The sequence below is a fragment of the Myotis nattereri genome, assembly GCF_964212035.1.
Source record: "Myotis nattereri genome assembly, chromosome: 1".
In the NCBI taxonomy this organism is placed as follows: Eukaryota; Metazoa; Chordata; class Mammalia; order Chiroptera; family Vespertilionidae; genus Myotis; species Myotis nattereri.
Window position 1 is genome coordinate 66,356,311 of NC_138075.1, and position 27,878 is coordinate 66,384,188.

Consider the following 27,878-nt stretch of genomic DNA (forward strand, 5'->3'; position numbering starts at 1 on the left):
GCCTCTTGTCTGCCCCCAGAGGCACAGCCCTCCTCCCTCAGAGGCTTGCCTGGCTCAGGCTGGGCTGGGCCGTAGGGTTTCCTCAGCTCACGCCCCTCCCACCCTAGGCCCGCTGCCTCAGTGGAGCAGGTTCCTGCCACTGTTCCTGGGACTCATCTCCCTGCCTTGCTGCATCTGCAGCCCTGACACCCCACATCTGGAAGTGCTGCTCCACCTGCCAGCCCTGGAGCCCTGCCAGAGGTTTCCGGAGATGCTGGTTGACCCAGCCTCTTGGGGAAGAAGAGAAGGCTCTGGGCTGAGGGAGTGACCTGGGGGTGGAGCCCCAACCTGTTTATAGGACCAGGGCTCCTCAGAGGCCGGCAGATTCAGTCAGTCCCATCTCATTGGAAGACGTGCTGCCAGCCAGCCAGGGAGCTGGCATCTTGGCAGGAGCTGGGCCTGGAGCAGAGCTGAAAGGATTGGCATGGAGAGACTCACACCTTGGGAGCCACCTGGCCATCCTCATCAGGTAACCCTTCCCCTCCTCCCCTCAAAGCAACACAGATCCTGCCAGGCCCACAGCCCGCCACCGTAGACAATGGACTTCCTGGGGCCCAGGAACCACCCTGTGTGTCTCCAAAACTCTGCCAGCCCAAATCCCCGACCACAATCAATTATTTACTCTGCCTAAGAGTGATGAGGCTGAAACCAGGCCAGGGAAGCTTACAAACTGCTCACCCTAGCCCTGCCATGTGCTTCCCCTCAGCCCAGACGTCTCATTCTCTGCAGGGACAAGGCCAGAGAGACTGGCTCCTCAGGTCTCCCCTGAAACCCCAGTGGGTGGCCATGAAGTGGCAAATGTACCAAGCGGAGGCGTACACCTTATTTGCAAACTTCCCTGGGCTTTTGGAGCCTCGGCCCTGAGATCCAGGCCTGAGTTGGGTTCAGACAACAAGGAATCTGGGGAAGGGAGAAAGGCACCCGCCCACCTGCTGCCCCAGCTGTGTCAGCCTGAGGCCTGGAGGACCCTCTGCGGGCGGATATCAGTGCAAATGCCCGGATGGGGTCTGGCAGAAACTCAAAGCTGCGGGAGCAGGGTGCTGAAGGTGCTAGAAAGCGCTGGCTCCATCTGCTCCTCTATCTGGAGCCCGAGCCCCAGAACCCAGCTGCAGAGGTTTCTGAAGTGTCCCTTTCATCCTCATCTCCCCGGAGAAAGCTGGGCATCCTTCTCCTCCCACCCTCTGCCTGCTCTAAGCTCAGCCCAGGGGCAGAACTAAAGCCCAAGGTGTGGTAACCCTGGGATCTTGAGTTTGCCCGCACACCTGGGAAGCACCTTGCCTCCTGCTGATGTCCCTGGAACTGGCTGAGTCCCTAACATCAGGCCCTGGACACCCAGCCTTCAGGGTGAGCCCCAGCAGCGTCTTCACCCAGGCTCTCCTGCTGGACGGAGACTGGAGCCTGCTCTGGCGGCAGGAGCTTGGCTGCCAGGGCAGGCCGGGCACCTGGGACTTGCTCTGGGACGTGCCTGCTGTGCTCAGCCTGACTCCGGAGGTGCAGGGCCTGAGGCTGTGCTGTAGCTTCCACTCCTCTCCAACCTCCTCGCTGCCCCAGCATGAATCGCTCGGTGCCAGCAGGGAAAAGGTGGCCTGCTCATCTCCCTCTTCCTGCTGAAGACCCCGTGGTCGCTGGTGCTCTGGACCTTGGTTGGGGACTCCCTTGAGCCACATCCCCCATGATCCTCTGCACAGAGAGGAGGATGGAGTAGGTCCCAGGGTCCCTGCACTGGGGGAGACAGTGGCTGGAAGTCTTTGCAGGGAGGCACTCCCAGGACCCTACAGGAAGCTGGGTAGGGGTCCCTGCTGGAGACCTCCTCTGAAGTGTCCAGGGTCAGTCATCAATGAACAGTATTCCGGTGAGACCATCTTTCAGTGGGGAAGATGGAGCCCCAAGGCCCCAGAGGGAAAAGAATCCTATTAGTTAACATGTTCGTTCAATATCATATTTGGCTGAAACAAACCTATGAGATTCTGGATACCCTCCGGGTAGTGGGGGCAGTTTGCACGGTTTGACTGAGAAGCACAGACCTGTGAAGGTAGAATAGCACAGGGCCGTGAGCTCTGGTCTTGCAGACCTGGATTTGAACCCTAACAATGTCACCAACTAGCTCCGAGGCTGAGGGCAAGTTATCCTTCCTCTCGTCTGTGAAATGAGAGGAAATGAGACCACTATCTTATAAGGTTGTTGGGAGGATAAATCAAGTTCATATATGTAATACGTTAGTACAGCACCTAGAAACATAACAAGTACATAAGAGCAGTTATATAGAAAGTGTTTGCTTTTTGCTAAACATTTTATAAACATTAATACCTTTAGCCTCAGAACACTGCGTGAGGTTGAAACTATGGTTAGTCCCATTACGTATGAGGAAAAGAAGGCACTGAGATGTTTAGTGACTTGCCCAGAGTCACACAGCAAACAAGTGGAGGACCAGGGCTTACTCGCAGACCCAGCCTGGCTGGGAGGCTGCCCTCATCCACTCCACTCTACTGCCCCTAGTATGACCAGTCAGAATTCTTGCCAGAGCCCATCCTCTGCGGGTTCCATGTTGGTGATGTCTGAGAGGTGAAGAGAAATGGGGTTTCGCTTTAGGAAAAAAGTCCTGCCAGGGGCTGGGGGGCGTTCTGAGGTTGAGAGGCTCTCAGTGACCTGAGGTTTGAGCATGAGCAATAATGCTCAAATTGGGCAACGTGACTGGACGAAAAGTGAGCATCTGGGGGCACTTCTTAGTAGCCCCAGGAGACTTCAGAGGGTGGGACGCCCCTGCCCCCCCCTTCTGTTTTGAAGCGGGCATTGCAGCACAGCACCCTGCAGGGCCTGGGACCCCAGCCAGCACCTTCTCTGGGGCATGCAGTGGCGGGATCTGGGTGCAGGGAGGAAAGGGAGCCAGGCGTCTAAAAGAGCATGGAATCCCTGCCAATGTCAACCTCTGGCTTAAGAGTTGTAGAGTTGACATGTTGCTGGTGTCACTGGAGCTAATCCCTTAGTAATGACCCATCATAATGATCAGGGAGGGAGAAACTAGCCTACTCTGCTGGGAGGATTACATGTGCTCTGCCAGAAAGATGACTGCATGACAGGGGCACTCAGCCGGAGCCACGGGAGAGGGACGATGCCGGGACCCAGGGGAGAAGGGTGGGGGGTGGGGCATGAGCCCCAAGTGGCTTTGCTGTGGTCCATTGTCCTGTAAGGTTCCCTCTGGGGAATGGAGAGTCACACCCCGTGGACGCTGAGCCAGCCCCTAGCGAGGAGCACCAGCTAGGAGCACCTTCGCGGAGCAGACACCGGCTCCCGGGGTGGGAGAAGGGACTTCCGCTCACAAGCACCGCAGTGGGCAGGTCCCGGGAGGTGCAAGGCTAAGCAGCTTTGTTTTCCTCCCCACATGTCCCATCCCGGCCATGACAGATGCCCACCTTGCCAGCATGGTGCTGCCTCTGCCTCAGACCATAGGGGCTTCTGATAAAAAACGTGTGCAGGGCGCCCAGCAAAAGCTACACAGCCAGGCCTCGCGAAGAGCAGAAACCCTGGGTCCCAGCAGTGCCAAGGACGGTTTGATTTTCTCCCCAGTGCCCTGTGCCCAGAAGGACTTATCCACACCCTACCTGTCCTCTGCTTTCCCTGCCACCTTCTTCTGCTTCTCTTCTCTCTATCTCCCCCCCCCCCCCCACCCCTAATCCTCCCAGCTTCTGCCCACTTCATTTCTTCCTCCTCCTCACTGGGCGGTCTCTGGGCCGACTGATGTCGCCAGCATCGTCACACACAATGACCCTTCACCCACTGCTCACAGTAACGCCTGATGCTCTTGGAGTTTCCTAATTCCCACCCAAGAGAAGGTGAATACCTGTGGCTCCCCAAGGCTCAGCCTCCCTGGAGTCATGTGTCCACTTCCGGTCCAGAGGGCAGGCTGGGCAGTGGGGTCACACGCTTTACCAAAGGGAACTCTGGGATGGGGCGACCCCAAACTGACATGTCCAGTGTGGTGGCCATTCCTTAGTCCTCAGTTCCCTGCTTTCTCCACCACACTATGCAATCCTGTCTCTGACGGGGAGACAGTCCCACAGATTCCAACCCCCCTCCTTCGTTCCATGGCTGCTGCAGCCCAGAACCACTGCCCCGGGACAGAGGTGGGCAAAGGCCGTCTGGCCCCAGAGCACCGGACAGTGCCACCAAGCCTCTCAGGAGAAGTCTGGCCCAGACCGGTGGGCTCAGGAATGAGCAGAAAGGACTCGTTTGTCTGACGTTTCTCTGCAGGGGGAGGCCTCCGCCTGCTGGAGACTCACCGTGAGGGTCCTGGAGGCTCGGGGCCTGGGCTGGGCTGACATGTGTGAGTAACTGTCTCCTGGGCTTCAGGGGTGACTGGTCCCAAGGGAAGAGCCCAACATGTGCCTTGGGATTGGCCTGGGGTGGGCTGTCCACTGTGGCCTCCGGGGTCTTGGTAGGAATCTGGCAAGGCCCTGGAGAGGGGTGTGAGGGATTCTCACGCTGATTCTCTTGACATTGGCAGTGAGCGAGGCAGACCCCTATGTGGTTCTACAGCTGCCAACCGTACCTGGAATAAAGTTGAAGACCAAAACAGTCACCAACTCCAGCCATCCTGTATGGAACGAGACCTTCAGTTTCCTAATCCAGAGCCAGGTTAAGGTAAAAGTCATGCCACCCACCTGAGGACAGGCTGTACCTCGCGCAGGGAGGGCTCTTGGATTAGAGCACACTTTCCTCCAGGGCTTGGAGTAACTGGGGAGGGGGTTCTCTGGGCCCCAGCCTGGATGTGCTGTATAGGAGACAGTGTGCGAGCCCAGTGCCTGTGGGCCTGACCTCCAGCAAGTGGCTGGTCCTCTCTCTGGCCATCCACGGAATGGAGACAGTAAGAATCCCCTCCTGACTTGGGCTGCTGTGAGGGTAAAGACAATGTACTCCTAGTATACCACCTGGTACATTCAATGCCCTAGGGAACCAGCAAAGCAGGGGTACAGTAGGGGGAGGAAAGATTCTTTGAAAGAATTGTATTTTTTATAAAAATAAAAATTAGCAGGGTAAATTGGGAACTTTTCTGGGTTTTCTTTTACTACTTGTAAGTTTTACTGTTATTTTTATTTTGAAGTACAAAGCATGGAGGCATAATAATCTTTTCTGGCTCTGATGTAGGCTATAGCCATGAGTAAATATGTACTAAGTTGTTCTCTTGTCCTAGAATGTTCTGGAGCTGAGTGTCTATGATGAGGACTCAGTCACGGAGGATGATGTCTGCTTCAAGTTTCTCTATGACATCTCAGAAGTCGTCCCTGGTGAGCTGCTCCGGAAGACCTTCTCCCTGCGCCCGCAGGTGCGTGGGGAGTCCCCGTGGGATCCAGGCTAAGGAAGTTGCACAGTTTCTCCCATCTGTTGGGATACTGCTGGGTTGAACTGATTCACAGAAAGAGGCAAACCCCTCCTAGAGATATTTACATTTTAACAGGACAGGCAAAACTCAACTTGACTGTTATAGACTAAGTCATTCAATGGAGAAATTTTACTGTCTGTGGGAGGAGGTTTTGGTTGGTGATGAACTTCCTAATGTCCACAAAACACAACTCCGTATAACTAACCCTTCGGGCATTTGTGGCTTCATCACTCCTACTTACTGCCTCTAATCTCCCGTGTGCCCAAGGCCTGTTTGATGAAGGTCTCTGTGTTCTTCCTCCAGCAGGTGAAGGCGGGGGTGGAGGAGGCCAGAGTTCTGGGGTTGGATCCCACTCAAGAGGAAGATGAAATGGGCCCTGGGCATTAAGCCTTTTTTTTGCTTGTGCTCCTTATCTTCCCCCTCAGCCTTGCCAGAGACCTGTTCTCTGCAGACTTACCAACTGTAACTTGGGCAGATAGCCCATCCATCTTTCCCTAAGCCTCAATTTCCTCATCTGTAAAATGGGAAGGATTATAATACTGTGCCTCCCTTAGAGACTTGAGGTGATGAAATAATGAATGTAGAAGAACTCTGTCAACTCTAAAGACTTATATAAATGTGGATGACTTGCTCATCTTTGATTCTAGGGACAGGAGGAACTGGATGTGGAGTTCCTGATGGAAAAAATGTGAGTAGTCTCAGAGGGAAGGTAGAGGGGTTTGAGGGTAGGGGTAAGAGATCAACCAAAGGACTTGTAAGCAGGCATATGAGCATAATCCATGGAACAGATAGTAGAGGGATAAGGGCATGTGCTGGGGGGGCGGGGGGAGGGGGGCGATGGCTGGGGAGAGGTCAGTGGGGTGAAAGGAGACATATGTAATACTTTAAATAATTTAAATTAAAAAAAATTTTTTTAAAGAAAGAAAAAAATGTGAGTAGTCTCACCCAGTCCAGGGAGTATCTAAGAATCCAGGCTTCATGTAGGGAAATGTCATTAACCCAGATCTTCCTATCAGTCTGCCCAGCCCAGATTCCCTGTCCCTTATCTCCCCAAACCTGCTAGACAGGGGGTGGGGTCCTTTTTAATATATATATATATATATATATATATATATATATATATATATATATATTTTATTTATTTCAGAGAGGAAGGGAGAGGGAGAAAGAGATAGAAACATCAATGATGAGAGCGAATCATTGATCAGCTGTCTCCTGCATGCTCCACACTGGGGATCGAGCCCGCAACCCGGGCATGTGTCCTGACCAGGAATCAAATTGTGACTTCCTGGTTCATAGGTTGATGCTCAATCACTTAGCCACACCGGCCAGGTTAGGGTTTCCTTTTAGAGAAATGAGGAGAGGAAGGTCAGTGTTTTCTCTGCCCTACTCTCTCTCTTCACCTTTCACTCTTCAGAAGCACCTCCCCGCACCCTGAATAGTATCCAGGACTGAGAGAACCCTCAGCATCATCCAGGAGTCCCCACGTGGGTGGAGCCTGGGCTGGGCGGGGGCAGGTTAGTGTAGGGAGCTTTTGCTTTTCCAAGGCCAGACTGTGGACGGTTTGATTTTCCAGGTCAGGCCGCCCAGAGAACCTCATCACCAACAACGTCCTTGTGGTAACCATTGCCTTCCCGGGCTTATGAGGGGAGCTGAGGTGGGGGTGGGCCAGATGGGACAAAGCAAGGACCGGGCTTTGCGGCAGACCACCCCTGGCCTCCCAGCTAGGTGGTCACCTGGGAATGTGGTTGCGGGGGTCGGAGGCCGAGAGGGGCTAAAGGGAACATGGAGAGAGGGAGGCTGAAGCTGTGCTGTGAGAAGGTTCTGACTCAAGGCCGTATGGCTGAGGGTGTGATGGGAGAATTGTTAGTCCGTCCTGATGTGTTAGGTCACCTGTAATGAACTCATAGTTCTCAGCTCCCAAAGCGGAAGCCCTGGCCCGAAAGCCATGTGGGCCTGGCCCCGCTCAGGTTATTAGTTAATATGGAGGTAACTGAGGCTCGGGGAGGGGGGGGGGGTCCAGGGGGGTGCACTTCCAATCTGGGAGCTTTGGGATAGGGTCAGGGGGGTCAGTCAGCTCTTCCTTGAGACAGTGGAGAGTCCTGGTCGGCAATCCTAAACACAGCAAGCTCACAAAGCTGCCATGGAGAGGAAAGGACACATGGTGGCAAGACACGCATTAGAAACTTTCTACTCAAGGTGCAGTCCCCCACAAGCAAGCTGACCGGGAGCAGGGCCAGGCCCAGCAGGAGGTGAAGAGGCACCTAGAGCCCCAAATTGAAGGAAGCACCACCTCAGGGCCCTGCGGCTGCCTGTTTGGCGGACTAGTATTACTTTTGCGAATGCAGGCATACCTCGTTGTATGGGGCTTCGCTTTATTGCTCTTCAGAGATGTTGCATTTGTTTCCAAATTGAAGACAAGACCTTCTACCAGCAAAAGGACTCTGACTCACTTTATTGTGACTCTCATTTTATGGCGGTGGTCTGGAAGGAAACCCACAATACCTTCGAGGTATGCCTGCACACGTCAAAGTAGTTCTCCCATGGCAGCTGCCTCTGATCTGAGGTGATGGAGGCCGGGGGATGCTGATGAACTCAGTTCTGCAGGAGTGGGCAGCTGTCAGCTGGCATGCATTACAGAGAGAACGCAGCAGTCTCGTTTGGCAAGTCAGTTAAGTGGAGGGCAGTCGGGAGGTACTCTAGTTGCTAAAATGTCCAGGATTTATCTGACCCATTTCATTACCCTGTAGACGGGTGGTTTGTATAATACTCTTAGGGAGCAGTTGTAGTAGAATGAACACATCCTCCAGGTTGAGGCTGTAGAGAAACGTAGAGATTGAAAAAAAAGAAACACACCACAAAACTGTGCCTGGCAGTTGGGGGGCCTGCAGAGATTCCAGAAGTTCGGCAAATCTAGGAGAGCTTGGGGGTGAGTAGAGATGGGGCTCCCCTGGCTGTCCTAGGACATCTGGCTTAGCAGTTTCAGCGCATCAGAGGTGGGGTGAAGGTTTTCTGGTCCAGTTCCACTCTGGACCCCACTTCTTGTTCTGTGTGTGGTGGATTTGGGACAGTGGGGCTCAGAGGGTGAGGTTGAGGGGACCGCAGCTTCCCCAGCAGAGCCCCCTGCCCATGATGTGGTCTGCCCCAGGCTCGAGAGCTGTCATGCCTGGATATCCGCTTGGAGAGCATGGGGAGTGCAGCCGAGGACTCAGGTGAGACCCGCTCAGAACCAGGTCTGACCTCTGCTTGGAATATGGGGAGTAGATGGGGTGGCTGGGAAACCCATACAGGGCAGGGTGTGAGCGGCAGGGCAGAGCTTGCCTCTTCTTGCCCACAGAGCAGAAGGGCAACAGGTCTCGTCTGGGCAGGAGGGCCCCCCTGACCTGGAGGAGGGCATGTCACAAGAGGTGGGAGTTCCATGGGGGATGGGGCCCAGCAGGCTGGGGAGGCCCTTTCCAGCATCCTGTTTGCCACGGCCTAGCCACAGGGCCTTCATCACGTCCAGGCAGCACTGCCTGTATTTTAGGTCCTTCCCCTCATGTTACCCTTCTCACTCTCTACCTAGACCAGGACAACCTGGAGCTGGAGCTGGTGCTGACGGGGTCATATGAAGACACGCAGACAGCGGCCCTGGGCACAGCCTCAGCCTTCCGCTTTCACTACATGGCAGCTCAAGAGGCAGAGCTGAGAGGGCGCCTGAGGGTGGGTCTTTGGGTCTGGATTCAGGAGATTTTTCACCAACCTGGGCCCTGGGCTAGCTCCAGCTGCTGCAGGCCCCTCCCTGGCCTGCCTCCTGCCACGGCCAGTTCCCTGTGGCTATGTCAGCCTCCCCCACTTATGCACATGCCCTTGGCAGGCAGGAGGGTCACCAGGCCCTGGAGTGGGTGTGGGGAGGGGCTGTTACGCTATGTCTGTCTGAGCCCTTTAATGGCTCCTCCAGTGATGCTCTCAGAAAACAATCTGATGTCTGTGCCCACGGGCCCTGCACAGCCTGGCCCCTGCCCCCCTCTGCTGCCTCATTTGACCCACGTTCCCCTCATTCATGATGCTCCAGCCATAGCTTGTCTCTTCTTGCTTTTCAGACATGCCAGTGCGTTCCCTGCCCCCCTTTGTCTCCTTCCAAGGCTGTTTCCTCTTCCTCCTTTTTCTCCTCCTCCTCCTCCTCCTCCTCCTCCTCCTCCTCCTCCTCCTCCTCCTCCTCATTTAGATCTCAGCTCAAATGGTACCCCTTCAGAGAGGCTCTCCCATCTTAAATAGATCTCATGCATCCCACTTCTGGTTATCTTATCACACTGCTTATTTCCTGTACAATACAGGACTATTAGTTCATTACCTGTTTCTTTATAAATTCTTTATAAGTTCATACATGATCCAGTTAGAACAATGTCAGAGGCAGCAAGAGCTCTGCATGAGCACTGCTGCTCTGAGTTGCTCTGAATCCATATATTTCTCTAAATTCTTCCCGACTACACTAGAGTAGGTTCCTTCTTGAACCCTACTCGCTACACTAACTGTTGGGAACTTAGTCCAAGTTCCTCCTTTATCCTCTGCTCACTAGTTACAGGGGTTGGGTCTGAGCCCCTCTCCCTGGGGCTGGCCCTCCTAGGATGCCGGGTCTTAGACAGAGAAGCCATAAGAGGTTGTGGGTGTATAAGAATGAGTCTTTATTGCAGAAGCCAGTGGCCACATGGCCATCGGACAACACAGTCCTCACAGCAAAGTCCATACAGGCAGGCAGCCAGACACCGGCTGGTGAACACATATCTTTCCCACATAGTAGCATTAATCTCTGTCCCCACAGCTAGTATCTGAACTAGTACGTTTCTCTCCACATGCTGCCCCCTAGACTCACTGCCTCCCGTAGTAGCGGCACCTGAGCTCTCTGCCTCAGCAGCTTCTCCTGTCTCCCCTGCCCAGCACGCTGGCTGGTTAACATGGTAGCTATATCTGAGCTCTCTGTGAGCTCTTAGCCTTACATCGTAGCAGTACCATCTCTCAGCTCCATCTCAGCAGCTGCCTCTCTAGCTGGTCAGTATCATGCATTATACTATTTAGATAAAGGAGGCCTCTAGCCAACAATGTCATCAATCATTTGGGTTATAGAAGGGCACAGCGTACCGTGAGATCGCTGTGGGCTTGCAGCGTGTTCAGAGTGGCCCTGGACATTCCAGCATACTATCAACAAGGCCTCCACACTCTAATTAGCCTTGACTATCTGGGGACTCTGGCATGGTTCTCACAAACAATAACTAAATATTAGCTATTATTACATTAAATATATTAGCTCTTATTATTTGTATGTGTTTTTTTTTTATTAATTTTAGAGAGAAAGGAAGGGAGAGGGAGAGAGAGAAACATCAATGTCAGAGAAACATTGGTCAGTTGCTTCCCGCAACCTGGGTATGTGCTCTGACCAGGAATCGAACCCACAATTCTTTGGTGCATGGGACGATGCTCCAACCAACTGAGCCACACCGGCCAGGGTGATATTAGCTATTATTATTTTTTCTTCTTTTATTAATTTTTAAAAATAAATCTATATTGTTCAGATTATTACAGATGTTCCTCTTTTTTCCCACCATAGCTCCCCTCCACCTGGTTCCCACCCCACCCCATGCCCTTACCCCCGCCACTATCCTCATCCATAGGTGTAAGATTTTTGTCCAATCTCTTTTGCACCCCTCACACCCCCTTCCCCCTGAGAATTGTCAGTCCACTCCCTTTCTATGCCCCTGCTTCTATTATATTCACCAGTTTATTTTGTTCATCAGATTTTTTATTGACTTAATTTTTAGATTCACTTGTTGATAGATATGTATTTGTTGTCACTTTGTTGTTCATAATTTTTATCTTTACCTTTTTCTTCTTCTTCCTCTTCTTAAAGGATACCTTTCAGCATTTCATATAATCCTGGTTTGGTGGTGATGAACTCCTTTAGCTTTTTCTTGTCTGTGAAGCTCTTTATCTGACCTTCAATTCTACATGATAGCTTTGCTGGGTAGAGGAATCTTGATTGTAGGTTCTTGCTATTCATCACTTTGAATATTTCTTGCCACTCCCTTCTGGCCTGCATTGTTTCTGTTGAGAAATCATTTGACAGTCATATGGGTACTCCCTTGTAGGTAACTAACTGTTTTTCTCTTGCTGCTTTTAATATTCTCTCTTTGTCTTTTGCCCTTGGCATTTTAATTATGATATGTCTTGGAGTGGTCCTCTTTGGATTTCTTTTGTTTGGGGTTCTCTTTGCTTCCTGGACTTGTAAGTCTATTTCTTTCATCAGGTAGGGGAAGTTTTCTATCATGATTTCTTCTAATAGGCTTTCAATATCTTGCTCTCTCTCTTCTTCTGGCACCCCCATAATTCGGATGTTGGTACATTTGAAGTTGTCCCAGAGGCTCCTTATACTATCTTCATATTTTTGGATTCTTTTTTCTTTTTTCTTTTCAGGATGGGTGTTTTTTGCTTCCTTATATTTCAAATCTTTGACTTGATTCTTGGGATCTTCTAGTCTGCTGTTGGATCTCTGTATATTATTAATTTCAGTCACTGTATGCTTAATTTCTGACTGGTCCTTTTCCATTCTTTTGGCATTCTCATTAAGATCCTTGAAGGTCTCATTAAGTTCCTTGGAGGTCTCACTAAGTTTCTCGGAGGTTTGTAGAAGATTCTTGAGTAATCTTATAACTGTGGTTTTGAACTCTATATCCAGTAGTTTGCTTTCCTCCATTTCTGTCATTTGTGATCTATTTCTTTGTCTCTGCATTTTGGCTGCTTCCCTATGTTGATAGAGTGGCTTTGTGAGGTAGGTGTCCTATTGGGCCCAGTGGCTCAGCCTCCCCAATCACCTGAGGTGGACACTCTTGGTGCATCCCTTTGTGGGCTGGGTTCACAGTCTTGTTGTAGTTAAGCCTTGATTGCTGTTGGTATCCCTGGGAGGAAATGACCTCCAGGCCAATTGACTGCGAGGACCTGCTGTGTCTATAGTGGAAGAACTTCCGTGCTGGAGACACCCTTATGGGGCAGGACTTGCTTCAGTGGGGCTTTGGTGCTCACTGAGTCTGCCTCTTGAGTGTGTCATTTATGGATGTGAGGAGTTGAAATCTGGTATCTGACCACTGGGTACACTGGCTCCTGGATCTCCAAGGAGGTGCAAAGTCAACCACTGTGAGTCTACTCAGCAGGAGCTACAGCGAGATCTGCAGATTTCTCCTCTTTGTTTGGGGTTTGGAAGTTTTGGAGCTCTCTGACCCAGCTGCAGTTTGTGAGGTTAGCCTGCGAAAGGGCAGGCAATTCATTTGTGCTGCTGCACACAGCTTGGGTGGGGTTGTAAATTGGGTGGGGCAGGGTCTCAGGGAATCACCCGGGTGGAGCAAACAGTGATGGCTGTCAGTCAGCCATCTCTGTGTCTCCGGATCTCCACGTCTCACCCCTCTTCCTCACAGTAACAATGATCCCTGCAAGCAGCTCTGCAAGAATACCACCCTTGCTTTCCGATCTGATGCCAGACAGTCCAGTTTCTCCCCGTAGGAGTCTGGGTCACCAGAGTCTCACTGGAAACTGGAGTTCAGAGCAGTCAGGAGCTTGTATCTCCCTTCCAATTGAAAAAAACAGCGCACCCAGTTGCCAGCCCATTTCACGCGCCTCCGTACCTCTGCTCTTGGTGCCTCCGCACCTCCTGCCCAGTCTCAATGTGCTTTTTTCTTTCCTTCTAGTTGTAGAACTTCCACTCGGCCAGCTTTCCCATGGTTCTGGATAATAGCCATTTTGTCTTTTAGTTGTAGTTTTAATGTGGTTGTGGAGGGCAGTATATACCTTATGCTGCCATCTTGGTTCTCCTCAGCTATTATTTTTATAATTATAATTATTACTAGAGACCTGGTACATGAATTTGTGCACTGGTGGGGTCCCTTGGCCTGGCCGGTGATCGAGGCCTATGGGGGTGGGGGCAGCAGGTCAGAGGGAGGGGCCATGGGAGGTTGGCTGTGGGAGCGCACTGACCACCAGGGGGCAGCTCCTGCATTGAGCATCTGCCTCCTGGTGATCAGTCTGCATCATAGCAACTGGTCAACCGGTCGTTCTGGTCGTTCTGGTCCTTCGGTTGTAATGGTAGCTTAGGCTTTTATGTATATAGATAATTTTAATAATTATAAATATTGTAATTATTTTAATATTACCAGGGAAGGACTGTGTCTGTCTGGATCACTGTTTAGCCGCTCAGTAAGCGTTTGTTGAGTGAATGAATGAATGAATATTTCCCTCCAGAGCTCCAAAAGCGAAGACTGGAACTCAGACATCTCAGCAGGGCACCTCACTATGCCTCTGAAGTCCTTGACTATGGGGAAGGAGATGATCATTGATGTTCCTGCTACAAATGTAAGTGGCCTCCCTTCCAATTGAAAAAAACAGTGCACCCAGTTGCCAGCCCATTGGATGGGAAGTGCCAGTGGGAATAAAGATGGGGGAGCCCACGGCCCCCAGTGGATACTCACATTCCCTGCAGAGCCTTGGACATTCTGAGCAAAGTCTCTTGCTTTGATTTCAGGCCCCAGGAGTGAGGCTACAGCTCAAGGCTGAGGGCTGGTAAGGGACATTGATATATGTCGGGGACAGTCAGGGGTGGTCATGGGGCAGGGGAGTGCTGTGGAAAGATTGGTCCTTGGGGGTTTGGAGCAGGGATATTATTTGGCAGCTATTGTGGACTTGGCCTACCAGTGGCTGAGCTCTGCAGGTGCCCCCTGACCCTTGGACCCTCTGCTGCCCCAGCCCTAAGGAGATGGCCGTGCGCTTGGGCTTCGACCTATGTGTGGAGGAGAAAGCTTTCCTGAGCAGAAGGAAGCAGGTGGTGGCCAAAGCCCTGAAGAAGGCCTTGCAGTTGGACAGAGACCTACAGGAAGATGAGGTTTGGGGGATACATAAGGGTGGGGGTACAGATACCTTGGACCAGCCTTAAGGGAGTACCTGATTCCTATGCCCTCTCCAGACACTCCAGTCAGCAGAGACTGGGGAGTGAGCATGTGGGAGGAGATATGGAGCATGAGTGAGCTCTGGGGTTCTCACTCCCTTTGGAGCTGTGTCCAGGGCTGAGAGCAGTCACTTCTTGGGAAGGGGCTAGGTGATAGCTCTAATTCTGACTGCACCAGGCCCTCACCCCGTCCTGATCAGGTCCCTTCTCTGGAGGCAGGAGGCAGCTCTATCCCTGTCTTTGTTAAGCCAGCCTCTGTCTTTGTGTGGTCCAGGTCCCCATCGTGGGGATCATGGCCACAGGAGGAGGTGTCCGGGCCATGACCTCTCTCTATGGCCACTTGTTGGCTCTGAAAAAGCTGGGACTCCTGGACTGTGTGACGTACTTCAGCGGCATCTCGGGAGCTACATGGTGAGGGCCCTGGGGGCTGGAGAATCAGAGATGACCAGGCCCCAGAGGGGAGTGGCGTGGACACCAGAGGGACCCTGTATATGGGGAAACCAAGTAGTTGTGAGCAGTATGGTCTGATGGGTGCCAAGTGGCTGTCTCAAAAGGGAGGAAACAGAAATTACAGCAGTCCTCCATGAGGGTGGCATTACAGGATTTCCACTCCATGCTTCTGAAGAGGTCTAAGGCAGCTGATTCAGAAGGAGCTGGGTTTGAGTCTCCACAGCACCACTTACTGGCTGGGTGATCTTAACCAACTTATATCCTCTGATTCTCGTTGACTCATCTCCAAAATAGGGGTAATAATAGCACATCCTCCATAGGATTAGAGTGGGACAGCCCAAGTAAAGCACTTAACACGTCTGACGCGTTCCGGGAACTCCAAATTGATAGCTCTTTTTTCTTTAATTGTTATTACCTCATTTAATATTCAAAACACTCTCTAGGGAGGTTCTCTGATTGTCCCTATGGTATAGATGAGGAAATTGAGGTCAAGAGGTGCTATTTTACCTAAAGACAAAATTGTCTCCCTACACACCAGCCTGCCTATAATGAAATGGAACTTTTCACTGTTAGAGATGCATTCCTTTGAATCTTATTGAAATGTGACTTTAAAGAAGTGAAAGAGGATATTCGCCTCAGAAGAGTTTAGGTGACAGCCATCGACAAGCAGTCTCAGAGGGCTTTGGGACAGACCTCTGAAGAGGGAGATAGGGTCTGGAGCTGTGCTGTATGTTACAGTAGCTGCAGCCATGTGCGGTTATTGACCACTTGAAATGTGCTTAGTCCAAATTGAGTTGTTATAACTATAACATACACAGTGAATTTTGAAGACTAAGTTTGGAAAAATATAAATCTATCTTAAATTTTTTATATTAATTACATATTGAAAATGATAACTCAAGTATATTATTAAAATTAATTTTTACCAATCTTTTAAAAAGTGTAGTTACTAGGAATTTTTAATTACATACGTGGCTCACATTATATTTATATTGAACAGCCCTGACCTAGGAGGAGGGAAAGCCCTGAAGCATTTTCCAGAAAGGCAGAGCTTTGGTGGCAGGAACAAAATGTTGGGAGAAATCTCGAGGGTTGGAAGAGGGAGTTGCAGCAACCGGTGCTGGGCCTCATCATCATATTGTACTGTCCCTCTGTTCTCCCAGGACAATGGCCCAACTATATGGGGACCCTGAGTGGTCGCAGAAGGACCTCGAGGGGCCCATCCGATATGCCCGGGAACACCTGGCCCAGAGCAAGCTGGAAGCCTTCTCCTCAGAGCGACTGGCAAGCTACTTCCAGGAGCTGGAGCGGCGAACGGAGGAGGGGCGCCCCACCACCTTTGTGGACCTGTGGGCTCTCGTGCTGGAGTCCATGCTGCACAACCAGGTAGGGTACCTGTGCATGCGGGGTGGAGCGTGAGTGCAATGGGCAAGGCTGGGGCAACCCCACAGCTAGCTGACGCGCAAGCGCATGTCTGCAGGGTAAGTGTCCTGGACCCTCGGTTAAAGAACGTGGAAACCACTGTGTTTCAGTGTCTGCCCAACTTTGGGATGCTGCCTTTATGGGTCAGGCTATTCTCCAATTAAATTTCTGGGTCTCCCAAGGACTAGGGACCAGACAATGCTAAAGTCGGTTCAGTAGACAAAGTGTTTAAGAGTCAGTGAGATTGTTCAAACAGCTTTTATTTTATTTATACTACAATATGAAATATATTCTTTCTCTTCATCGTCTTGGAAGTGTTAAAAGCAATCTGGTGCCAGATTCCTGGGTTCTACCCCCTATGCGTCTCACTAGCTATATGTCCTTAGGCAACTTACTTACCCACTCTGTGCCTCCATTTTCTCACCCGTACAATAGGAATGAGAATGGTACTTATCTAACAGGGTTGTTGTGAGCAATCAATGGTACTTGGCATAGAGTAAGCATTCAGTGTTAGCTAACATATTTCTTTACTCTTTTCCTAACACCATTAAGACAAACCTGAGCATATACATTTTTTATACATTGCCTCTTTAAGGAAAGCTTAGTAAGTTAACTACTGAATCTTACATTAAACGATACAATTATTAAAATCAGTGATTTTTGCACTATTGTTTTACCACATATAATTATCTGAACAAAGTTTTTTAAAGCATTTGAAACAACTAAAACACAAAAGGTATATTTAACGTGCATAACAAAAGTAAACTATCAAATACTAGCAAAGGAAAGATTCTTATCTGTCTTATCTTTGAGTGTCAGGAGTTTGACCAAGAATAATGATCATGTAAACTAACTGAAAATGAATTTGCTTTGATTAAAAAAAAATATTTTATTTTTGCTGGCAAGCACAGTGCTACTTGGAAATTACCAGCCATTCTTACTTTTTATTTATTAACAGTATTTATTTTAGCCCTGGCCGGTATGACTCAGTTGGTTGAGCATTGTCCCATGCACTGAGAGGTCACGGGTTCAATTCCCTGTCAGGGCACATGCCCAGATTTCGGACTTCATCCCCCTCCCCCCTCCCCCTTGGGTACCTGCGGGAGGCATCCATCGATGCTTCTCTCTCATATCAATGTTTCTCTTTCTTTCTCTCTTTCTCCCTCTCCATTCTTCTCTCTATTAAAAAAACAAAAAAAAAACCCAAAATATATACACTTATTTTTAAAAAAATCTTAATGTTGTTAAATATTTATCATGATAATCTTCAGACCTAATAAAATGCATAAAGCATAAAGAATAATGTAATGAATATTCATGATCTCATCAACCAGCCTAAGAAATGAAATGTAACAGAAAGAGTTAAAGCTCCTGGTGGTCCCCTCCCCAATCCCATTTCCCTCCCACACTCAGAGGTAATCACTATTCTGAATTTAGGTTTATGAGCACGTATCTGCAATCTATATACATGTTTTACTATCCTATATAATAAAGAGCTAATATGCTAATTAGACCGAACAGCAGAAGAACTCTTCCAGATGCCTTTCCGGACAAAGCCAGGGCTGTGAGGGCCGAGCCTCTTGCACAAATTTCATGCATTAGGCCTCTAGTAATACATAATACATAACATGTATTGTATATACCATTATTATGTACTTTATTACATATACCTTTACTAGGTATACTTTTATTAAAAATGTATATCCTTAAGATAAATATATTATTTACACAAATGGCTTTGTATGGGTCTCCCTGTGCACATGTGTTAGAGATTCTCTGTGCCTTGAAGTTATATACCCAGTAGTACAATTGTTAGGCCACTGGGTACATGTTCCTTCAACCTTCCTAGCTATTGTTCTCCCAAAGGGTTGTATTAATTCACACCCCCCCCCCCCCACCACCACCAGTGTATCATAACTTCTTTTCCCTACATGCTCTTCAGGTTTCTAAATTTTTGTTTTATGGGTATGAAATGAATTTTTATTGTAGGTTTTCATTTTCTTGGTTTTTAGTGAGATTGATCATGTTTTCAAGTATATTTTCATTGGAACCTCCTCTTCTGTGGATTACCTACTCAAATTCTTTTACATTTTTCTACTTAGTTCATCCTTTTATATTATTTTGTAGGAATTCTTTATATATTCTGGATATTCTTTACTAAGTCTAATAGATTTTGATGCATAATCTTAATGTAATCCAATGTATTATTCTTTTTCTTAATGGTTTATGCTCTTTGGGTCTTCTTAAGAAATCTTCCCTATCCTGAAGTTATAAAATATTGTCCTATACATTCTTATAAAAGTTTTAAAGATTTTTCTTTTACAATTAGGACTTGAATCTGCCCAGAGTTTATCTTCAGGTATTACATGAATAGGAATCCAGTTTTTTCTTCCTCATACAGATAGCAAACTTTTCCAGTATCATTTATTGGATTTTTCCCTCCACTGACCAGCCTTGCTGCTTCTGTCATGTGTCAGCTTTCATATATTCACAGGGCTCTTCCTGAGCTCTCTGTTCCGTTCTGATGAGACTGATTCTCGATCCTGTGCCAATATCACACTGGCTTAGTTACTCTGCCTTTGTAATACATCTTGGTATCTGACAGGGCAAATGTATCTCTATCTGCCGCCGTGGTTCTTCTCAGAATGTTGTTGGCTACTTTTGGCCCTCTGCTCTTCTGTATACATAACAGAATCAGCTACTCAAATTTCATGATAAATGGGATTTTCATTGAAATGGCATTGAATTTATAAAACCAACATAATTACTTGAGATATTTTTATTTTATTAATATATCCTTGTATTCTTTCATCTACTGTTTAAATTCATGTTCATTTTTGAGGTTGTTTGTTTTATTAACGGATTTTTTCTGCCTAGTGGCACCAATTAGTTACTATAGAGTGGGAGAACCTTGTTAACCTTCACTTTACAAGGCGCTAGAAAATGCAGTTTGACTCTAGGCCATAAAGAAGACTAATTTAATTACCATTTGATCCTTCAGTAGTGACTCACTCAATTCACAATTGTTGTTTATTATTAATTGTTCAATGCACAATTAATATATATATTAATAAAACAACAATTGTTTTATTGATTTCAGAGAGGAAGTGCCCTGACTAGGAATTGAATGGTGACCTCCTAGTTCATAGGTTGATGCTCAACCATTGCGCCACACTGGCCATGCTCAGTGCACAGTTTTATGTACAAGGTTCATTACAGTAATTTTTTAAAAAGACAAAACTTAATTAATTTTTTCTGTTCACAAGAATAAAAGTTCTTGTGGTATTATTGATCAATAATGTATTCCTTAAAATGAGCACCCATTTGGCTTTAAAAATGTTCCAATAGGGAAAGCTTTTCAAATATTATTTCTTTTTTCTTAGTTATCATGCTTTACCCCTTTTAATATATATATATATACATATATATACATATATATATATATATATGTATATATATATATTTGATTTCAGAGAGGACGGAAAAGGGAGAGAGAGATAGAAACATCAAGGATGAGAGAGAGTCATTGATTGGCTGCCTCCTGCATGCCCCACACTAGGGATCGAGCCCACAACCTCGGCATGTGCCCTGACCAGGAATCAAACTGTGACCTTCTAGTTTATAGGTCAAAACTCAACCAGTGAGCCACACCAGCCAGATCATGCTTTATTTCTTAAAGCTGACATTCATTGTGTGCTTTTAAAAAGAAATCTTTATTCAGCCCTAGCCGGTTTGGCTGAGTGTCGGCTTGGCGGACCCAAGGGTCCCGGGTTTGATTCCTGTCAAGGGCACGTACCTTGGTTGCAGGCTCCTCCCTGGCCCGCAGGAGGCAACTAATCGATGTGTTTCTCTCACATTGATGTTTCTGTCTTTCCCTCTCTCTTCCACTCTCTCTAAAAAAAATCACTGGAAAAAATATCCTTGGATGAGGATTAAAAATAAATTCTTTATTTAGACAAATTTAGTGTTGATTTTAAACTTGCCTTTAGATAAAAATAAGTATCTGTACTATACTAATCTACAGTACCAAAAGTAATTTTAAAAACTAGAAAATGTAATTCCCTTCACATCCAATTACAATTTCATTAATATTAAATATTGTCAGAGAAATATTATACAGTGAATTTTACTCAGAACAACTTTATTAGTTCATGTACTTCTATAATATTGCTTCAGTTTTTGTAAAAAATCCCTTGTAAAATACACTGTTATAATCAGTGCTTCTCAAACTCTCCTTTGAAACGTTTGTCTTTAGCCTTTTACTGGCAGGCACTGAACTGCTTAGAACAGTGGTTCTCAACCTTCTGGCCCTTTAAATACAGTTCCTCATGCTGTGACCCAACCATAAGATTATTTTCGTTGCTACTTCATAACTGTAATGTTGCTACTGTTATGAATCATAATGTAAATATCTGATATGCAGGATGGTCTTAGGCGACCCCTGTGGAAGGGTCGTTCGACGCCAAAGGGGTCACGACCCACAGGTTGAGAACCACTGGCTTAGAAGCTGCTCGCCATTAAGGAGAAACTCATTTTTTCTCTTATCTTTTCCTGAGTTACAGTCTTATGTGATTTTCTTTCACTTTGGACAAAAGGTTTCACATACTCATTAGCCCCGCCCTGTATATCCCGAGCACGTCACCATGTCACCAACACTGCACCCAGCGCCCTCACTGCGGTGGCCCCCCAGCCTCAGAGTGGCATTCTGCTGGGTTAGGGAGCCTCGGTTGGGAAGTAGGGGGCTAGAGGCCCAGAGGCCCGCCGTGACTTACTGGCAAGCTATTCCAGGAAAAGGAATCCGGTTTCAGTCGATGGAGGGGTGTGCTGATCCTTTTCCAAACCTTTCCTCGGAGCAGGAATTGGGCGTCTTAGTAAAAGGACACATCTCCCCTCATCATAGGTGGCATAACCAGGCCAACAGGGTTCCTAACTAAAAAGCCTTTGAGAATGGAAAACGCAGGTATTAATCAAGCCCCCGCCTTTCCCAGCACACACACACTCACACCTGCAGGACTGACTTGCAGATAAGACAGATCATCAGTGCTTGCGGCTTAAGCCATATGGGGTTTTTTTCCTGTGGATTCCCTAAAACTCAAGTCATATTGGGTGTCACCCAGGAAGTGGGGGAGAGGCTGTGGCTGACACATGGGTGCTCTCATCCAATGACTGAGGGCTGACGGGAAGAGGCAGTTCACACAGGTGGGAGGGGTCTCCTTGCTGGATGGGCTGGGCAAGCGTCCTGGGACACACATTTACCTGGCTGATCCTCAGAATCGCCTGGGGGAGATTTTTAAAAGGCAAATTCCTAAGTGGTTTCTGCTGATTCTCAGAATAGACCCAGGAATCTGTATATTTGCCAAACTCTAAGTAAACCTGAGGATGAGGGCTGATATGGCAGTTTGGGAACCACCTAGGCCTGGCTGCTGAGGGAGGTGCCCTCCAGCTCAGAGCCTCAGAGAGGGGCACGCGTCATGGTACATGCACTGCTCCATCAGAGACAGTCCAGGGCCTGTGGCAGCAGGATTCCCCAGAAGGTGGGGCTCCAGGCAGCCACCGGCATTAACCTTGCTGATGCTTGAGATGAGCCCTGTTTGCATCTCTGGTCAGGGATAGAACGAGAACTTTCTGTACCTGTGGAACTCCCCAGTAGGCCAGACATAGCCCTTGCCATCAAACCCAGAGCCTGGAGTGTTACTGAAGATGAAATTAGGAACAGAAGGCAAGAATAAACGAGGGGATGCTGAGGGGCAGGCAGACACTGGGAGAACATTTGGGAGGGGCTAAACCCGGAACAGCATTAAGGGAAACCTAAAAGGGCAGCTGTCCGCTGGCAGAGCTTACAATGTACACTGAAGGGGCACCCTTCTTTTCATTTTTCACTATTTATTTATTCATTTATTTAGTATTGAGGCAAAATTGCTACAGTGTGTTTTAACTGACTTTTAAATGTGCACAGCTGCTAATACAGATAGCTTACATATTCAATATACAATTCCTACTTATAGTAAGAAACATCCTTATGGGACCAATTTCCCAGCTTCCTTCTTTTCCTCACTCTTACAATTACCTAGAAAATAGGTATAAGGGTCTGAATTTCCTTGCAGATGAGCTCTCACTGTCTCTTTGGGCAAAAATCAATGACAGCAGATAAGACATTTTTCTTGACGACCTCAAGAAAAATATTTATTTGCTGTCCATCTACTCTGGTCTGCACCCAGAGTTCCCTCTCACCATTCCTCTAACCCAGCCTAAGCATCTCTAAGATCCTGATGACCCCCCTGTGACATATAATTCTTATTATTCAAAGAGCGAACTCCTATTCACACGGAGGAGGCCTAAAAGGCCATTATCTTGGTCTAAACAAGCTTCCAAAGAACATGGCATCCATGAAAGAGGAAAATAGAATAACGAAAGGACAGTTGAAGTACTGAGGAAGAAATCACTAAGAAATTGTTAAAAAAACAATAATAATATGAAGTGATATGAAAAATAGCAAATAAAGTTTCAAAACATGTGACAGAGAACTGAAATGCATAAATATGTCACAATATACGTTTACATACTGTATATGAGGCCCTAGAACCATAAGAAAAGCCAAAAATTCACTGTTAATAACTCATTCTCGAATTGCCCCCCTTAAAAATCAAAGTGCCCCACGTTGGGAACCACCGCTCTACCCACTACCACTACCACACTTCAATCGCAGATTAGGTAAGGTGGACTGTAAAGTCTGGGTGACCTTCTACATTTGAAAAGACCTTGAGGGACTTCACCCTGCCCCTGAAGCTGTGACCAGCAGGCCCCTACCTGCCCCTCGTGCCCCACATCCAACCAGGCCAAGGTAGTGATTCTACCTCTAAAACATTCCAACCTCACCGCCACCGCCCCGACTCGGGCCATCTCCATCCTCCCCTCAGTTTCCCTCCTCATCTCCCTGCCGGCTCCACTTCCGACCTACAAGGGGATTCCAGTGTCCTTTCGAGACAGTAGCTGTGCATAGGTGTCTGTGCCCCTCTGTGTCTGTGCGTCAGGGTCGACACCCACCCGCCCTGGAACCACAGGATGCGGGCGGGGTTCCTGTGGGCACTGCGGTCCCTGTGAGCGGCACTCTCCGGAGAGCACAGAGCACAACCCGCATAGCCCACGTGGTGACCCTGCGCGTGGGCCGGTCAGAACGTCGGGGCGGGAGTGGTGACTGAATGCGTGCAGCGACCCATACCACCCAAATCCTAATGGGGAGCTGCCTCCTCCCCCGCAGCCTGTCCCCACCCACCCTGTCCTGACGGAGTTGCCCCCTCTAGGGTGCTCCTAACCTCGCTCCGGCCCTGTGCCCCCGCGCAGGTGATGGATCAGAAGCTGTCAGGACAGAGAGCTGCACTGACGCAGGGCCAGAACCCTCTGCCCCTCTACTTGAGCCTCAATGTCAAAGAGAACGACCTGGAGACTTTCGACTTCAAGGGTACAGTCCTCAGTCCTGCCCACTCCACCCTCCCACATACACACACGTGCGCACACCCACAGCTGCTCTGGGCCCTGTGGGTCCCCAGAGAATTCAAACAGGAAACTCCTGCATAGATGGCCCAGCCTTCAGGAAGGGTGGTGGTTCTGGTGGGCTGAGGAGCCAGACAGTGGCGTTTGCCGGCCTGGAGGTGGGCGGGGTGGTGGTGATGGAGGTGATGGTGGAGAGGGTGTGGTCAAGGGGCTAGGTGGGGTAGTGGTCAGCTCAGGAATCAGCCAGACGGGAGGAGGCTGGGGCCTGCTGGGGGCAGAATCTGAGACTCCTATCAGAGCTGGGCCTCCCCCTGCCCATTCTTCCCTCATTCGCACTCTCCCTCCTGCCCCTCAGAGTGGGTTGAGTTCTCCCCCTATGAGGTCGGATTCCTGAAGTATGGAGCCTTTGTCCCGTCTGAGCTCTTCGGCTCCGAGTTCTTTATGGGGCAGCTGATGAGGAGGCTCCCCGAGTCCCGGATCTGCTTCCTGGAAGGTGAGGTCACCCTGAAGGCCCTGGCCAGGCCCGTGGCAGGCCTCCTTGACTGGGTGTGACTCCTGTGCTCAGGTCTGGCAGCGCCCCTGCGAGGCGCCGCATGGGGCTGTGGGGAAGCCCTGGGGAGGCAGCCTGCCCCTCCTCTCATTTTCCACCTGCACCCAGGGGTGGGGACCACTGGCCTCCAAGCCATGGCGGGCAGGGCGCTGAGGCCGGGGGCTGACCTTTCGTGGGTTTGGTCTTCAGGTATCTGGAGCAACGTTTTCTCCCTGAATTTGCTGGATGTCTGGTATGACCTCACCAGCTCTGGTGATGCCTGGAAGCAACACATCGAGGACAGGATCAGGAGCCTGGGTAGGAAAAGAAGGCAGCCAGGGGAGCCTGGAATGAGATCGCCTCCCCTTCAGATGCCAGGGGTGGAGGATGTCAGAGGGAGGCAGGGCCAGGCATCGCCAGGACCAATGTCTGCTTCCCTGGGCCCAGAGGAGCCCCCTGCCTCCTTGAGGACCTCCTCATGGCTGGAGGCCTTGTGGCTGCAGCCCGGAACAGCACTGGCCCAGGCATTTAAGGGCTTCCTGACAGGCAGGCCGCTCTGCCAGCACAGCTCCAACTTCCTCCAGGGCCTGCAGCTGCACCAGGACTACCGCAACCAGAAAGAGTTCTCTACCTGGGCAGGTAAGGGCCACTGCCCTGTGTCCTTGGGCAACAAGGTTAGACTCCAAGGTGAAGCTGGACTGTGGCTGGGACTGGCAGAGGCCTTGGGGGGTCATAGCATCCAATTCTGGGGTGTGGCCTGGAGAAGGTAATGGGAAGGGCAGGTGTCACGTGCACTCAGGGAGTGACACCAGAGGTAAGAAGGGGACATGGGAGCAAATGCAATATGAAGGAGGGGGTTGTGAGTGGGTGATCCGTGGCAGAGTGGCTGCCCCTGACGATCTCTCCTCCCCCATCAGACAGCCAGCTAGACTCCACCCCTGGCCAGCTGACCCCGCAGGAGCCCCAGCTCTGCCTGGTGGATGCCGGCTACTTCGTCAACACCAGCTCTCCCTCTATGTTCCGGCCAGGCCGCCGGCTGGACCTCATACTCTCCTTCGACTACTCCCCGTCCTCGCCTTTTGAGGTGCTTCTGGTTGCTCAGCCGGACTGAGCTCCTGGGGCGAGCAGCAGGGCCCCTAGGCCACTGGCCCAGACCACCTGTGTCCCAAAGGGAGGGAGGGGTGAGAGGCTCTGACCACATGCTCCTGCCAGGTCCTTGGTTGGAAAGGGCTGTGGAGGTGCTGGAGCACTGGGCTCCCAGGACAGGTGGACAGGGAGGAAGCATGCCAGGCCTGCCCCCAAAGAACACCTGGTCACAGCTGGGAGGAGACCCTGGCCCGTCCATATCCATCCCACCAGAGCCTCCCTGGGACTCTGGGCAAGTGGGGGCTGGGGCCGTGACACAGAAGTAGGTCCCCTCCTGAGGCCCTCTAGGCTCTGGGACTTGAATAGCCCAGCAAGAGCAATCGAAATCGGACGGAGGTGCAGGGTACCCCAACTAAAGATTTTAACCAAAAAGCATGCAGATCAATGGCTTCCTTTGCCTCCCTCCGAGCGTCACGGGGCCATGAACAGGAACCAGTTGTCAGGACACTGGGCAGGCAGTCTGGGCGGGAGCCATCCTAGCGTTTCTAGAGCACAGACCTGGCTGACCAGGAAGTAGCTGGTTCTCTCTGGGCCCTCTCCCCAACCAGACGCTGCAGCAGACTGAGGCGTACTGCCGAGGCCTGGGGCTGCCGTTCCCCCGCGTGGAGCCCAGCCCACAGGACCAGCGCCAGCCCAAGGAGTGCCATCTCTTCTCGGACCCCACCTGCCCCGAGGCCCCTGTCCTGCTGCACTTCCCATTGGTCAATGCCTCTTTCAAGGACCACTCAGCCCCAGGTGAGGCAGCCCCTCCCTTCATAACAGCCTGGCAGCCTTGGGCCCTCCCCAGTGCCCCTGTGGCCAGCAGAGGGGGAGGACATGGCAGGCCTGGTGTCTGTTGCAGATGCCCACATCCCTGCAGGTGCCCTCTCTTTGCAAAGTCACTGTGCTGCTGTCCTCTTTGTCATGACCCCATGCTCTTGTGCGCCGCCCCCCCCTTTCCTAGCAAGTTCCCCTACCTACACCTGGGCCCCCAGCTCTCCTGCTTTGTGGGGCGGAGTTCCAAGAATCCCCACATCCGGAGGCCGCCTGCATTGTCACCGTCGGGCAGCCTACTCCACAGCTGCTCAGGCACCAAGTTGTTGGAGGAGTTCCTAAAAGCTTCCCAGGCTAGACCGCCAGGAAAGCGAGGTCCCAGCCCCCCTCTCTCAGAGGCCCCTGAGCCTCCCTGGGGTTTCACTCGGCCTCTAGTGAGCTGGGCCTCTTTCTCAGTGAGCAAGGGGGGGGAGTGGGGGGGGGAGTGGGGGGGGGGCTCTGTCCACGACCCCTGAAATCTAAACCCTATCACATTCCTTTCCATCCTTGCCTTCCACCAACTGGTCAGACTTTTCCCTCCTTTTGCTGGGAAAACCAAATTCCTGCCTTTGTGCATTATTCCTGGTTTTCTACCTCCCACCATAATTTCAGACCTTCCAGCTTCACTCTTAACATGCTCAGCACACATCTTGGAGTTCTCTTCTTCTCTCAGCAAATACTGGTCCTTGCAAAGCAAACGTCCTTTGGTTTTCAGCCTCTTGTTTCTATCATTATTAAGAATCCATTCACTAACCTACTTGACTTTGTTGTTCTGGCTGTTTCCACCTTACCCTTGAAGGTGATATAGATATATGAGGTTACCTGAATAGTGGAAGACGTGAATGCTACAAGGAAATGTGAGGAGCAGCAAACTCTTTATATCTCAAAATAGTATCCTTCTACCCACATTTATATTTCTGGGCAAAAGATATAGAGGAGCAAGGAGCCCCTTCAGTGGGGAGCAGCCCACCCCTGTGCCCAGCTGTGGAGGCCTCTGAGTGCTGCTCCTAATTCCCTCCTACCCTGAGCAGGTATCCAGCGCAGCCCTTCGGAGCTACCGGCCGGCCAGGTGGATCTCACTGGGGACACCTCACCCTACTCCCTGTTCAACATGACCTACAAGGAGGAAGACTTTGACCGCCTGCTGCAACTCAGCGATTACAATGTGCAGAACAGCCAGGGTACCATCCTGCAGGCACTGAAGATGGTTCTGAAGCACCAGACCCTGGGGGCCAGGCTGCCAGGGGCACAGTCTTGAGGCTGCTCAAGACACCTTTGTCTTCCAAAGCAGCTGCCACATTTTACACTCCTGTCAGCATTGAGTGAGGGTTCCAGTTTTTCCACATCTTTGCCATACTTATTACTGTCTGTGTTTTTCATTATAATACTCCTAATGGGTATGAAGTGGTGTCTGCTATGCATTTCTCCAATGACTAATGATGTTAGGAATCTTTTCAGCCCTGACTGGTGTGCCTCAGTTGGTTGGGCATTGTCCCATGCACCCCAAGAGTTGTCGGTTCAATTACCGATCTGGGCATTTGCCAGGGTTATGGGCTCGATGCAGCAGGCAGCAGATCTTTTCACATATTATTGGTCTTTTATATATCTTTGTGGAGAGCGGCTACAGCATTTGGACATGTTCAAGCCTCAGGCTAATGAGAGGGCACGAT

At 49.9% G+C, this 27,878-nt stretch overlaps 1 protein-coding gene across 1 annotated transcript; it reads left to right on the forward strand.

Moving 5' to 3' along the window:
- Positions 1-463: 463 nt before the first annotated feature.
- Positions 464-27,466, forward strand: PLA2G4D (phospholipase A2 group IVD; the record flags this gene model as incomplete). Its single annotated transcript, XM_081092202.1, has 20 exons — positions 464-508; positions 4,288-4,360; positions 4,541-4,677; positions 5,228-5,359; positions 6,064-6,104; positions 6,993-7,035; positions 8,565-8,628; positions 8,982-9,118; positions 13,679-13,789; positions 13,959-13,996; positions 14,180-14,315; positions 14,653-14,789; positions 15,992-16,214; positions 23,592-23,709; positions 24,097-24,234; positions 24,481-24,588; positions 24,718-24,909; positions 25,188-25,354; positions 25,965-26,151; positions 27,240-27,466. The coding sequence occupies 20 exons, from the start codon at positions 464-466 to the stop codon at positions 27,464-27,466; spliced, it is 2,454 nt and encodes an 817-aa protein (XP_080948328.1).
- Positions 27,467-27,878: the final 412 nt, after the last annotated feature.